The sequence below is a fragment of the Macaca thibetana genome, chromosome 2, assembly GCF_024542745.1.
Source record: "Macaca thibetana thibetana isolate TM-01 chromosome 2, ASM2454274v1, whole genome shotgun sequence".
Classification (NCBI taxonomy): Eukaryota; Metazoa; Chordata; class Mammalia; order Primates; family Cercopithecidae; genus Macaca; species Macaca thibetana.
In genome coordinates this window covers 40,860,787-40,876,027 of record NC_065579.1, presented here as the reverse complement: position 1 = coordinate 40,876,027, position 15,241 = coordinate 40,860,787, and the positions used below count along the sequence as shown (strand labels likewise).

General features: G+C 44.4%; 2 protein-coding genes across 5 annotated transcripts in view; one reads left to right on the top strand and one right to left on the bottom strand.

The window, feature by feature from the left end:
* Positions 1–15,241, bottom strand: part of MRAS (muscle RAS oncogene homolog) — a 325,869-nt gene that overhangs the window by 61,373 nt on the left and 249,255 nt on the right. The gene's annotated exons all lie outside the window — the stretch shown is intronic.
* NME9 (NME/NM23 family member 9) overlaps positions 12,048–15,241 on the top strand; it is a 29,338-nt gene continuing 26,144 nt past the window's right edge. Inside the window, exons 1-2 of one of the 4 annotated variants that reach the window (XM_050779718.1) lie at positions 12,048–12,173; positions 12,651–12,687. In XM_050779718.1, the coding sequence (XP_050635675.1) occupies positions 12,142–12,173; positions 12,651–12,687 (69 nt within the window). In that variant the 5' untranslated portion in view covers positions 12,048–12,141. Of the gene's footprint in view, positions 12,236–12,650; positions 12,688–15,241 lie in introns of all 4 variants that reach the window. The other 3 variants (XR_007723356.1, XM_050779716.1, XM_050779717.1) reach the window with 3 other exon arrangements.

The window sequence follows — 15,241 nt, the reverse complement described above, 5'->3', positions numbered from 1 at the left end:
CACTGCCAGAGCATCTACCGAGTACCAGGCATTGGGACAGAGACCTGCCTTCAAACAAGCTGAATGCCAGCTGAGGAGCAAGAGTTGTGGAAGAGAGAAGCACAGGGCCTGTGGGAGACCAGAGGAAGGGCACCTAACCCAGTATGGGGAGGAGGCAAGTACCAAGGGAAGGACCTCTCTGAGAGCTGATGACTGAGCCACATCTGGAAGGACAAATAACAATTAGCTAGGGCTGAGTGTGGTGGCTCACACCTGTAACCCCAGCACTTTGGGAGGCCAAGGTGGGCAGATCACAAGGTCAGGAGTTCGAGTCCAGCCTGGCCAATATGGTGAAACCTCATGTCTACTAAAAATACAAAAATTAGCCAGGTGTGGTGGCAGGTACCTGTACTCCCAGCTACTAGGGAGACTGAGGCAGGAGAATCGCTTGAACCTGGGAGGTGAAGGTTGCAGTAAGCTGAGATCACACCACTGCACTCCAGCCTGGGGGACAGAATGAAATTCCATCTCAAAAAAAAAAAAAAAAGGCTGAGAAGGGAAGGAGAAAACCTTATATGCTGAAGCATGATTGAGCAGAAATCTTTCCAAAGTCTCTGGCAGATGTGCCTGGCTGATCAGGTGGATTTGAGGCATGGCAGAAGGCCAGACTCCTAGCCAAAAACCCAGGCAGGGCTCAGGCCCAAATTTAATCCACAGAGGTCCAAGGTCAGTCACAGGGCCAGGAGCCAATTTCTGGCTGAAGTCGGAGCCACTGTACTGACCCAGAGCAGGACAAAGCAAACACACTTCACCCACTGCAACATGTCCTGCACTTGTCTCTCTGCCCTGAGGCTTGCTGACTGCCATGCCTCAGAGCTGATCCAAACTGGTGCCTAGTTCAGCAGCAAATGTGGGGGCCTTGGACCGTGGGGCTGGAAGTCAACCAGGTCACTGTGGCCCAGCCTTCCTCTAGAACTCCCAGCTTCAGGCCAGGCTTGGTGGCTCACACCTGTAATCCCGGCACTTTGGGAGGCCAAGGCAGGTGGATCACCTGAGATCAGGAGTTTGAGACCAGCCTGACCAACATGGTGAAACCCTGTCCCTACTAAAAATACAAAATTAGCCGGGCGTGGTGGCACATGCCTGTAATCCCAGCTACTTGGGAGGCTGAGGCAGGAGAATCACTTGAACCCAGGAGGCAGAGGTTGCAGTGGGCCAAGATCGCGCCATTGCACTCCAGCCTGGGCAATAAGAGTGAAACTCTGTCTCAAAAACAAACAAATGAACAAACAACAACAACAAAACTCCCAGCTTCAGTGTATTCCCTAAAGGTAAAATAAGCTGTGAGTTTCTGAGCACTCACAGTGTGCCTGACATAAGACATAGTGATGGGTCTGCCCGCCTCCCAGTGACCCTGTGCTGAAGGTCATCTGAGCCCTGTCTTAGATATAAGGAGACTGTGAGCCCAATCCCACACAGCCGGTAAACTAAGAGTCAGGCTTTTCTGACCACAAAGCCTACACTCTTCTCCCATGCCAGGTGGCCTTGATGGACAAGTATGTGTTTGGTGTTGGTGGAGCAGGGATAAGGTGAATAGGAGATGAGTGCTCATTCTAGTTACTGGGCCTGTGGCTGGAATTAGATCTTTTGGTGACCCTGAAGCACCAACCATGGGCTAGCAAAATAACCTTGCCTCCACCACCCATGCTTATTCATCCCCTCAGCTGACCCTTCTTCTGTGCCAAGTACAAGGCCTTTCTTCCCCTGCGCTGCCCATGATGTAATGCCAAGAACTTATACTCTGCTTTCGGAGTTTTCATGGACTTTACCAATCCAGGCCCAATTACTTCTCATCTTTACCCCTCCCTGCTACCCTGCTGTGATTTGAATGTCTCCTCCAAAACTCATGTTGAAATTAATTGCTAGAGGTGGAGCCTTTCAGAGGTGATTAATGCCATTTTGTGGGAATGGGTAGTATCACAGGGAGTGGGTTCCTAACAGAAAAGATGAGTTTGGTCCAATTTTCTCTCTGTCTCACACTAGCTTCTGCCTTCTGCCATGGGAGGGCCCTCACCAGATGCCGGTGCCATGCTCTTCAACTCCCCAGCCTCCAGAATTGTGAGCCAAATAAATCTCTTTTCTTTGTAAATTACTCAGTCTGTGTTACTGTGTTATAGCAGCAGAGGGGTATGGACTAAAACATAGCCTTCCACACCTACCACCTCCTCCAGCCTCATTAGGAGCTAAGCTTCATAAACTTTTCTTCTCTGATACTTATAGTTCATTCCTCACACGGGCTTGCTCTTGCTATCTGGGGCCATAAGAAAAGCTTCCAAACAATCTCCTTCCCATTAATGGCTAAACTTCTCCAAAAGTTGTCCAGACTCAGCTAATGTGTTGGTTTCTGATAATGTTTGTTTTTCTCCCCTTAGCTCTTATTCCGTTAAACTAAAGTCCAGCGGCTTTTAAACATTGTGGGCTCAATCCATAGGAAGAAATAGGTGTTACACTGCAAACCAGAACACACACACACACAAACACACATATGAAACAAAAGTTAATGCTAGCGTGACCTACTAAATCAATGTTTTGCCCCATTAATGGATTGTAACCTACAGTTTGAAAAACGTTGTTCCATTTTTCTGATACCCAGAGCCTCAGGATAGTGATAGTGCAGCAGAAATTTGTCAAGAAAAAAAAAAAAAAGTCAACTCTAAAATATTGAAACACACGCTAGAGACAACAGTTTAAAAAGAAAAGTTTTGAGTTTCAAAAGCCTAGGCGATTTCCTCTTCTAGGTAGGATTTAGTAGGTGTGGCAGGCTAACACTCCTACTGCAACAAAACGAGATGAGGCTCCCCAGCTGTTCCCTCATCCCCAGGGCATCTGTCAGTTTGGGGCACTCACTAATGATCAAGTTTGCCTAGCAGGAGGACCTGTAATGGAGGAAAGGGAAACCAGCAAAGCTTTTAGTGGCCACAGGTGCTAGAATGACAAATTAGAACATGGGAGCTTTAAATACAAAACCATTTTTCTGCACCTGACATTTGCTGAGTTCTGCACCTAGGAATGCATCTAAAAGCAGAATAGGGCCAGATGCAGTGGACCATGCTTGTAATCCCAGCACTTTGGGAGGCCAGGGTGGGAGGATCACTTGTGCCCAGGAGTTCAAGACCAACCTGGGCAACAAAAGGAGACTCCATCTCTACAAAGAAAAAATAAAACTTAGCCAGACATAGTGGTGCGCACCTGTGGTCCTAGCTACTCGGGAGGCTGACATGAAAGAATCACTTGAGCTGGGGAGGTCAAGGCTGCAGTGAGCTCTGATTGCGCCACTGCACTCCAGCCTGGCCAACAGAGCAAGACCCTATTTCAAAAAAAAAAAAAAAAAAAAAGGTTGAAATATTCTATAGTCCCACAGTGCTTAGAAAATGAAAGTTTCCCAAGAAGGAAGGGCCTTCCCCAAACACAGAGCCAGTTCCCACCTCAAGACATTGGCCAGATCTTGAAGCTCCATGGAGACAGAGTCTGGAAGCTGGACTGGGAACCTCTGAAAAGCAGAGCTGAATCTCCATAGTCTTTCATGGCTGAGGATCCAGAAACCTGCCAAGGCACTCACCCAAAATCCACATGTCAGGTATAGGGGCAAACCAGAGATGGACTTGAGATAGATAGATTCCAAAAACCAAAACCCAGTCTCAACCCACTTCAGTCCTTCACTGGACTGATGCGATCATTCCTTACTCCCATCTGCTTAACAGAAGAAAGAGGGAACACTGTGTGGCAAATTATATCATCTGGAGTCTCTATGCCTCTTATATATAATGTCTACATATAGTAAAAAATAAGTAGACTTGTGAAGAGGCATGAAAATATCATTGATAAGCAAGAGAAAAAAACAGACAATAGAAGAAGACACACAGATCATCCAGATGTTGTGGTTGGTAGACAAAGGCTTTAAAATAATTGCCTGTGGAGGAACTGGAGCTCTCACACATTGCAGGTAGAAGTATAAATTGGTATAGCCATGTATTGGTCAGGGTTTACTCAGGATACAGAAACCACACAATAATTTGGACAAGGAAATTTTAATATAAAAAAGTACTGTGTGTAAGAGGGGATTACCTAGTAAAGGGAAAAGAAAACGCTAAAGAATACAATTACAGCAGATGTAAGGGACAGCCTCTAGGGCTGAGGCAGAGCACCCAAGGAAGGAAGAAACCTGGATGAGGTCCTCATCTTCACATTCTACCACCAGGCTAAGATCCATACCTTGCCGAAGATGGTGATGGATGATGGAGAAGTTCATTGCAGTTCTATGCAGATGCGATTCTGTATGAATCTACAATGGTAGGTACATGTCATTATACATTTGTCAAAACCCATAGAACTCCACAACACCAAGAGTGAACCTTAATATAAATTATTGACTTTGGGTGATTATGATGTGTCAATGTAAACTCAAATATAACATTCTCAAGGAAGACGTTGATAACCCAGGAGGCTATGCATGTATGTGGGCAGGAGGTATATAGAAAATCTCTGCACCTTCCTCTCAATTTTGCTCTTAAAACTGCTCTAAGGCCGGGCACGGTGGCTCAAGCCTGTAATCCCAGTACTTTGGGAGGCCGAGACGGGTGGATCACAAGGTCAGGAGATCGAGACCATCCTGGCTAACACGGTGAAACCCCGTCTCTACTAAAAAAATACAAAACAAAACAAAACAAAAAACTGCTCTTAAAAATTGGGGAAAAAAAAAAAAAAAAAAAAAAAGGCCGGACACGGTGGTTCATGCCTGTAATCCCAGGACTTTGGGAAGTCAAGATGAGTGGATCACCTGAGGTCAGGAACTCAAGACTAGCCTGGCCAACATGGTGAAACGCCGTCTCTACTAAAAATACAAAAAAAAAAATTACTACTAAAAATATAAAACAAAAAATTAGCTGGGTGTGGTGGCACATGCCTGCAATCCCAGCTACTCAGGAAGCTGAGGCAGGAGAATCACTTAAACCAGGGAGGCAGAGGTTGCAGTGAGCCGAGGTCACGCCACTGTACTCCAGCCTGGGCAACAAAGTGAAACTCCGTCTCAAAAAAAAAAAAAAAAAAAAAAAAAAAAAAGCCAGAAGATCCTATGGATCTTACAGTTAGCCTGGAAAGAATTGTAGTAGCCATCTGCAAGGAGTGACAGCCTGATACCACCAGACTTGTACATCCCTGCAGATGCCAGAGTAGACAAGTAATCCTCCCACTGTGCACTGGCATTAGGTATATAACTGCAAGGTAACTCCAACAAAAGGGTGTGTTGGGGATGGGTGGTGAGAAACAGTAAATAATTGAGAAATTTCTGAATTTACTGATAGGAAATGGAACTGGCCATGGCTTAATTTGGGAAACCAGGTGGAATGAGAGTTTTTTTTTTTTTTTTTTTTTCCTGTCATCCAGGCTGGAGTGCAGGGGCGTGATCTCAGCTCACTGTAGCCTCCATCTCCCGGGTTCAAGAGATTCTCTTGCCTCAGCCTCCCAAGTAGCTGGGATTACACGTGTGTGCCACAACGCCTGGCTAATTTTTGTATTTTTAGTAGAGACAGGTTTTCACCACGTTAGCCAGACTGGTCTTGAACTCCTGACCTCAAGCTATCCACTCGCCTCGGCCTCCCAAAGTGCTGGGATTACAGGCGTGAGCCGCAGTGCATGGCTGAGAGTTTCAAATAATGTTTAAGCTGAATAGCATTGTTTGAGGTGGTAGATTTAGAAACAATGTTGATGTTTATCACTGGGGAGTGGATAGGGAAGATGTGGTCAGTGCTTGCCATGAAGTACCAGGCAGCACCTGGACCAAATGTTCACACAGAGCAACACGTATGGATCTTAAAAACACTGGGATGGTTGAAAAAGAAAGAGAATGAGAAATAAAGTGTATAACACAATAACCCCTACGTACGTTTTATATACAACACATACAACAAAAAATATTTTGCAAATATATATACAAACAAGGAAATACCTATTAGAAACATTAGAAGGTTTTCCTGTGGGGCATTAGTGCAGAATAAGAGTAGGAAAGGGGATTGTCTTAGCTTGGGTTCCTTAGAAAACGGCCTGTGCAAAGCACATATACTAACACTTTATTGGAGGAAGGTACAATCCCAGGACAGCAAAAGTGAGAGGAAAAGGGAGGTGAGGCAGGAAAGGTGGGGAAGCAAATGAAAAATGGCGCACTAACTAGGTTGACCATAACCTTATCAAAAAATGCGTCCTTTTGGTCTGTCATGCAAGACATCTGAAACCACTGAGCACTGCAGTAGTTTCATTAGGGAGAGGAGTTTATCTCTTTCCTGTCTTATGTCTCTCACGGGTCAAAGTCCTTCCCAGGATGCACTCACTCCGCTTCCAGGTTGTATCATTAGCTTCTCCAGGCAGCCACAGAGGGACCCAGATCCTGTGCGGTGGTGCTTCGCCCGCCTTAGGAGGTGGTGGGAATGCCCAGACGTTCATGGGTCTGATCAGCCAAGGCTTGTGGCAAGATCTGCTGCAACTCCTGCTTCAGCAAGAACAATGGAGGCCCTGCCAGGGCTGGGATCTCATCCTAGTGAAGGCTGGGACAGCTGGTGGTGTTAGGCGATGAGACGTTGGTAGTAGCAGCTGTGGCTCAGTTGCATAAGTGGTTCAAGCCCTGGGGAGCAGATGGGCCCAATAAATTGGGTCTGAAACAATGCCTTTGCATGGATTCCATGCATAATTCTGCCCAAGGTCACGGAGTGATCAGGGCAGACTTCCAGTACAGTATGTTCATTCCCCTGAAGCCGCAGGCTAAACCTGCATGTGGGCTAAGGTCCTAATTCTCAGACATCTTTGTCCAGATCCTACTCATGACTAGGCTCGGTTTTTCTCCCCGTGTCTGTTCTCAGGAGCAAGTCTTCTCTAGGATTGTATAACTTCGCCCTTCATGCTGGGAAATAAAGTTGAAAAGGGAAGAGGACCCAGGCCCAGCCACTAAAGTGGACACATATTCTAATACGGCTACTATGTTTGGAGTATTAATAAACTGGTCAGTTTATTATTCAAAGCAATAGCAATAACCAAAGTATTAGCATTTTTGCATAGGTTTCCTGAACTGATTCCCATAGGACAATGCAGAGAGGGCCAGGTGACACCTGCACATGCAGCAGGTTGTGTTACAGAAGAATCCTAGCTTCAAGAAACCAAAGCTTTTACACTGAAGAGTTAAGTCTGCTTTCTACAGAAGGAGACACTATCTCTAACTTCCAAGGCTGTAAACAAACCTTTCCTTTGCTTTAGAAGGAGGTACTACCTCTATCTTTCAACGTTGTTCACTACATAAACATTCCTGAAAAGGTAGCTGGGAATAAAGCAGTCAGTGCCTCTGCTTGAAAAATATGCAGAAACATGAGAGACCCATGGAGAAACATCTGTCAACAGGAGGGACCTATGGTCAGATTCCTTTACAACATGTAGAAGTCTCCTTGTCATCTCCTCTGACTTCTCACTAAGCATGAATGGTGGGCAGCATAGGGCTCATTCGTTCAGGTCATGACGGAAACCTGAGGTTCATTATAAAAGATTCACTAGGAAGTAGCAGGGACAACCTGCCCCACAGGGACTCACAATGCAGATGAGGAGTTTGATTGTAACCTTCAGTGACTACTACGACATGAAGAAACTGCAACACAGTCCAAAGCAGGTTGGTAGGCTCAGAGTGGCTGCTTCCATTTTATGGCTCACTATCTTGTGTTTTCACAGTTACCTTCACAATCAACAAAGAAACTACTAGCACTATTAAGTGAGTTTAGCAAGATCTCAGAATACAAAGTCAATATAAAAAAATCAGGTGTATTTCTATGTACTGGCAGCGCAAAATTGGTAATAAATTTTGAAAGTCAATTTCATTAATAATAGCATTAATAAATACAAATGACTTGCAAGATTGGTTCAACAACTATAAAACATTGCTAAAGTTAAAGAATAAATGGAACACACATCCTGTTTATGGACTGGAAGACTACACATTATTAAGATGTCAATTCTTCCTAAGTCAGTCTTTAGGTTTAATGCAATTTAAATTTCCAAGAGGATTTTTAAAGACATATTAACAGATTGACTCTAGGATTTGTATGAAAGTAAACAACTTAAAATAACTTAAAATAGACTTATAAATAACTTAAAATAGACAAATAAATTTTGAAAAAGAAAAGCAAGGCTGGGTGACTTAGATTACCTGATTTTGAGACTTACTATACAACTAGTAATCAAGTACTGGTATAAGGATGGTCAACTAGATCAGCGGAATGGACTAGAGAATCCTGAAGGAAACTCACATTTATATGACCAATTGGTTTTTGACAGAGACATCAAATCAATCCAGTGAAGAAAAGGAAAGTCTTCTCAACAAATGGTGCTTATGCAACCAGAAATCTGTATGGGGAAATAAAAAACCTCATATCTCACTCAAATATTAATTTGAAACAAACGGTGATCTACTGAGACCATGCAATACAAAGTAATAAAAAGGAATTAAAATATTGATCCACACAACAACTTGGATGAACCTCCTGGGGACTTATGGCTTGTGATCTTTGACTGGGAAGCTGCTACCCAACACGTTTCTATACTGTGGAAAGGGTGCATGATACCTTTACAAGAACAACAATAATACTGGTTTTAATGTCAAGAAATTTTGAAACACATTACCTCTCTCCACAACATTCCTGAAAGGTAGGTCTTATTTCCCTATTTAAAGATGAGGAAACAAGCTGGGCATGGTGGTGGGCACCTGTAGTCCCAGCTGCTTGGGAGGCTGAAGTGGGAGGACTGCTTGAACACAGGAGTTCCAGGCACCTGGCAACATAACAAGACCCCATTTCTTAAAAAAAAAAAAAAAAAATTAAAGATGAGGAAACTAAGACTGACTGAATAAACTGAAGTAGCTTCACCCAAGCTTAGACAGGTAGTAGGTGTACCTGTGATCCAGCCCACATCTGTCTGACCCTAAAGCTCCCAGTTCTACCACTCCCGGCTGCCTTCCTCAGAGCAAGGTACAGGAGGGACCTGCTGTTACTTGTGGAAAAAAGAAGACATTACATCCGGAAGGAGAGAGGAGTCAGGTTAGACGAAGATGTGTATATACATTCTTATCTTCTACGATGAAAAACGGGAAGGTATCTGAGGAAATACAGCCTGCTTTGGTCTATGATTTCCTCTTAAAGTGAGAAGGGTCATTCTTGTTTTACAGAGTCACATCAGTTCTGAAGTATTTTGATAAAGAAAATGCTCCTAGTGTCCAATTTGGGTCTCAGAAGGGTTTCCTTTGAGTAAACCACCACCTTGTGGCAATAAACATGAGTTGCTGGAGGAGGAGTTTGGTTTTTAATCTTTCGAACTCTAAAACATCTCAGTAGCCCTTAAAGTTAGCAGGTTTTGCATTAAAATAAAACAAAAAAGTACATCACTGAGGGAAGGGCTGATTAAAAATAGATACATTTGGAAAAAAATCTGACTTTTGGATAATAAATAAAAACATTGACCCAGCTGGGAGCGGTGGCTCATGCCTGTAATCCCAGCACTTTGGGAGGCCGAGGCAGGTGGATCATGAGGTCAAGAGATGGAGACCATTCTGGCCAACCAACATGGTGAAACCTCATCTCTACTAAAAATACAAAAATTAGCTATGCGTAGTGGCACATGCCTGTAGTCCCAGCTACTCGGGAGGCTGGGGCAGGAGAATTGCTTGAACTCGGGAGGCAGAGGTTGCAGTGAGCCGAGCTATCGCGCCACCACACTCCAGCCTAGGCGACAGAGCGAGACTCTGTCTCAAAAAACAACAACAACAAATAAAACAGAAAAAAAATAAAACAAAACAAAAAACCCCACTGACCTATGTCACAAAACATGTAAAAGATGGAAGTTTTATTAAAAAGCAGGAGTGACCCAAGGTGATTCATCTGGGAAAAAACTGATGAGGTTCCATGTTGTCCAAATTGTACATTTTTTTTTCTTTGAGATGGAGTCTTGTTCTGTCGCCCAGGCTGGAGTGCAGTGGCACGATCTTGGCTCACTGCAACCTCCGTGTTCTGGGTTCAAGCAATTCTCCTGCCTCAGCTTCCCAAGTAGCTGGGATTATAGGCATACAACACCATGCCCGGCTATTTGATATTTTTTTTAGTAGAGACAGGGTTTCACCATGTTGGCCAGGCTGGTCTCGAACTCCTGACCTCAAGTGATACACCTGCCTCGGCCTCCCAGAGTGCTGGGATTACAGGCGTGAGCTACTGCACCCAACCCAAACTGTACACTTTTGAAAGTGAGAGGGGTTGCTATTAATAATTGCAGGGGACAACAGGTGAAAAGTGGGGGTGTCCCGGCAAACTGCGGACATGTGGTTTACCTAAATTTGTTTCTGAGGTCTAGCCTAGCAAAGATGTGAGTACATTTTGTAATAGAGACCACATGGTAAGAAATTTAACTCTTTCAGAAAGAATAAATGTCACTATCTTTCCGTGCACTGGCAGGAGGAGTTTAGCATCTGATTTGAATTTTATTTTGGAAACTAAATTCTAAGGGAGATTCCACACATTCAAGAGCTTGAACAACCACCACCTTGTGGCAATGAACATGATTTGCATCTAGTCAACTCAGTTTGCAATGCAGTGTCTTAAGGAGTGACTGTGGCTCTGAGCAATATTATCATGGAACTGAATATTGCCACGGGACTGAATGCAAGAAAAGAGTAGGTGGATTCAGAGCTGAAGTGGGAGAAGGCAGGATGACAGGTAGGAAGATGTTCAGTCTTCAGTATATCCATCGCCCTGTACTTCACAGAGGGTTGCTGGGTACCTTATGGCTAAGCAGGGTATCAGCACTCCCTGGATGGAAATCATTTGGTGTATGCTTCACTTGGGAAGAATTCATATCTTAACAATATGAATTCTTCCTATCCATGAACATGGAATATTTCTTCATCTATTTAAATCTTCGAGATTTCTTTCATCAGCTGTGATTGATTCCTAGTTTAATTCCATTTTAGTCAGAGAACATACTTTGTTCTATCCTTTTAAATTTGTTAAGCTATGTTTTATGGCCTAGATTGTAGTCTATCTCAGTGAATGTTCCATGTGAGCTTGAGAAAGAATCTATATTCCGCTGTTGTTGAATTAAGTATTGTATAAATGTCAATTAGATCAATTTGATTGATTTTTTCAGTTCAACTATATCCTTGCTCATTTGCTGCCTGCTGGATGTATTAAAATGGTATTAAAATATTTTAATGGTATTTTTAAAATGGTATTAAAATATTCTATTATAATAGTGAGTTTACCTATTTTTCCTTGCAGTTTTATCTTTTTTTTGCCTCACATATTTCGGTGCTCTGTTTTTAAGTACATACATGTTAAGTATTGTTATGTCTTCCCAAATAATTGATCCCTTTACCTTTATGTAATGTCCCTGTTTATACTTGATAAATTTCCTTGTTCTGAAGTCTGCTTTTCTTGAAATTAACATAGCTACTTCAGCTATTTTTTTAGTTAGTGTCAGCCTGGTATAGCTATCTCTATTTTTTTGCTTTTAATGTATTTTCTTGTGGATAACACACAACTGGGCTTTGTTTCTTTTTGAAATCCACTCTGACAATCTCTCTTTTAATTGGTGTAATCAGGTTATTCACATTTAAAGTGGTTATTGATAGAGTTGGATTAATATCTACAATGTTTGTAAGTGTTTTGTATGTGTCTCAGTTGACTTTCATATCTAATTTTGAATTTGTAATTTCATATTCTTTGTCTTAAAGAGAACGCTTGCAGACCCCTTAAAATCTGGAGACGCCCCCTACCTTGCACACATTTTACCGGTATGTGACGGTAGAAAAGCTGCACAGCAGTCTTGGCAGGCGGGGCAGGAGGGACGCAGGGATTCACAGATGCACTGGGTCTTTGCCTGGTGGGTTCAAAGCCTCCAGACGCTGACAAACGCTGCAGCCAATGAGTGGGTTCCCATAGTCCGCTATGGAGGGCAAGGGGCGGGACTCCCTCCTGCCTCTCGCTGGCTGGGTTCAGAGTCTCCGCGAAGAGACTGCGTTGGGCCCAGAGTGGGCGTGGCTTACGTGTCCGCCGGCTTTCCTGGCCGGCCTGGCAGGGGGGCCAGGTTGCCATGACGACCGCGGCTAGGTCGCTGCAGACTCGGTTGGTGACTCCGGGCGCGTCGAAGATCGTGTACCTGTCGTTCGCAGTGGCTCAGTTTCCCAGTAATCCATAAGAACAGCAGGGATGACAGGGTCCCATGTCGGTTTTTGGTTCGAATTCCCCGACTGGAGACCCCGTGCCCGGCAGGCTGCACTGTGCCCCGCGCACTGACTCCGGCCTCTGCTGGAGCCCCCTGGCCGGCTCCGGGGTGGGGAGGGGGCTTTGCAGATCCCCAGAAAACCGCCCGGCGAGCCACGAGCCCGCGGACTGCAGGCTCCGCTTCCTCGTGGGGTGTTCACTTTGTGTCAGTGTGTTGATTTGCCGCCAGTTAGAAGCATCTTAAAAAGGGGCCGAGGGCCATAGGAGGGGGGCTTATCTGAAGGAGGCTCTGGGCTTGCTGATCCACGCAGCGGTTTGTCGCGAGGCTGCGGGGGAACGGCCCACGGCCGCGGTAACAGGGCTTCGTCTTCTTTGCAGAGCCATGGGCAGCAGGAAGAAGGAAATTGCCCTGCAGGTAAGCCTCAAGGGGCGCTAGCTTCCAGCTCTGGGTTGGGCTCGGGGAAGAGGAGGGTGATTGGAGCGGGGTTGTAGTATAAAAGTGACATTTTGTTTGCTAGCAGTATGTGACAGCGTTCCCAAACTTGAGTGATGTACCCTTCCGTCTTAAAGGGCCAAAACTTATCTTGGAACCCCAGTGATGACAAATTTTATGCAAACAAAATTAATGCAAACAAAACTGAGTAGAAGCTGTTTATATTTATAGTGCGTATACAACCATAAAACCTAAACATGCATTAAATAAAACTACAAACCAAGAAAATATGAATCAACATAACTCGATGTGACCGTTATTTTGTTACTGTTGTTGAAATATAACTGCAGCTTGCACAGAGAATACAGTATAGGTTCTTTTGACTTTGGGCATGAGTCTGTAACTGTGTGCTCTGTGGAGACCCAGTTTTCCCACCACTGTTCTCATCAAATTTCACTTATTAACAAATATGTTTTGAGATATATTATGTGCTGGGCATTTGTTATATAGAGTACCTTACTTCATTTGCATGTGGGACAAGTGAATTCAGAAGCCAGCAACTGCTCTTTTTCTTGGTTCTGGACAATAAACAGTGGTTGATTCTGAAGTGATGGTAAAAACATGCAGGAACAGACCCTGGAATTGGGAGAGAGTGCTTTGTCATAAGGAGATCATCTGGATGATCTGTAACACGGGAACATTTTAAAACAAACTTTAAAATGTCTCATCATCAGCTGGTCCCAGTAAGATGCATACTAAGGCTACAGCGCCTCCTAGATAATAGAGCTTTAGCGATTTTGAGACATCTGGTTTTTCTCTCATTGTCCTCGGTAGGACAGTTTGCATGTGGATTTCAAAAGTCTAGTGGTTTAAAAAAGAGGAAAGGGGAAAGCAGCATCATTCTAAGGGTACCCCATGCTGGGGGTGGGAGGGGTGGGGGGTGGGGTGGGATTTTTAGACTGGAAGTCAGAAGGCCTGATGTAGTTCTTGTGTCCTCTATAGCCAACTGTGTCTTTGACTACATCACATACCCTCTCTGGGCCATAGCTTGCCCATCTATGGAATGAGGATGTTGTGTGAATTATCCCTAAGGGCCTTCTTCCAGCCTTGATATTCTAGGATTCTAGAGTCAGAAAGTGCTTCATATATGAATGTTCTGGTTGAAGTAAATTCTGAGCAACTGGTCCTACCATTCATAGCTGTGTGACTCATTTCCTCAACCCTCTGGCCTCCGTATCTTTTACATAGACAGGAGGGATAATACCTGTCCTTTAACGCCTGCAGAGCTGTGATGAGACTCCTTTAGACACTTCCTGGCTGGTCTGATGCGGTCTGTGGTGTCTCTAATGTTATTGCCCCTTATTATGGTCATTTCATGTGTTGATGCCCTAGATCTCCTATGGCGGTAATAACTTTTGTTAGCAATGTTGTTATTTTTTCATGTGTATTACTCAGAGCTCTGAGTACAATGCAGTACTCAAAGTAAGTGCTCCCTCCTGCTGAGGGAGTGGCCTCCCTCCCCTCTTACACTGAGGCATCTGTGTAAAGGTCACCTCTCTATAAGGTAAACCCCTTGAAAGCAGTGCCTAAAGTCGGCCAACCCAGGAACCCTGTCCTCTCTCTCAGCAAGGTTATTCGGGGTTCCGTTTATAACTGAGACAGACAGAAATCACAGGACATCAAGGGACAGTCTGGGTAAAAGGTGCCACACATTCCCCATTCATTCCCTACCAAATGCAAGGCTTAGTGAAGTCCGGATAGTTCCCACACCGTTTTGCTCTTGCCTGGCTCCCAGGGCTGAGATTCTTCAACTGCCCAGAGTCCTGGCCCCAGAGCTGGTGGGACTCACTCCGTGACAGGGGTGGGCCACAGAGAGTTGCTGGTGACTTAAGTCTGAGCCTCTGGGTAGGGGCGGGGGGTCCTTCTGAACGCTTCTATCACTATCCTCAGGACTGTAGTTGTGGGCCCAAGGTTCTATCAGTCCAGCTCTCTTACTTCATTTAAGGCATCAAGAAGACTCTTCTGGGTTTTTCTTCTACTTTTCATTGAAACAAGAAAAGTAAGGAGTATGTTTCCTTAAAAGAGAGACTTTCTTTTTTTTTTTTTTTTTTTTTTTTTTTTTTTTTTTTTTTTTGAGACAGTCTCATTCTGTCCTGTCGCCCAGGCTGGAATGCAGTGGCACGATCTCATCTCACTTCAACCTCCACCTCCCAGGTTCACCAATTCTCATGTCTCAGCCTCCTGAGTAGCTGGGAAAACAGGTATGCGCCACCACGCCCGGCCAACTTTTGTATTTTTTTTTTTTTTAGTAGAGGCAGAGTTTCACCATGTTGGCCAGGCAGGTCTCAAACTTCTGGCTTCCCAAAGTGTTGGGACTACAGGCATGAGCCACCACGTTCGGCCAAAAAAGGGGCTTTTAATAGAGGATTAGCAGGTGTTACATGTTTCTTGCCCTTATTGCCAATAATGCATCCTATCTTTTTTAAAGGGACATAGACCTTGGCATACCTGTATCAAGAACAATAGTAGGCCAGGC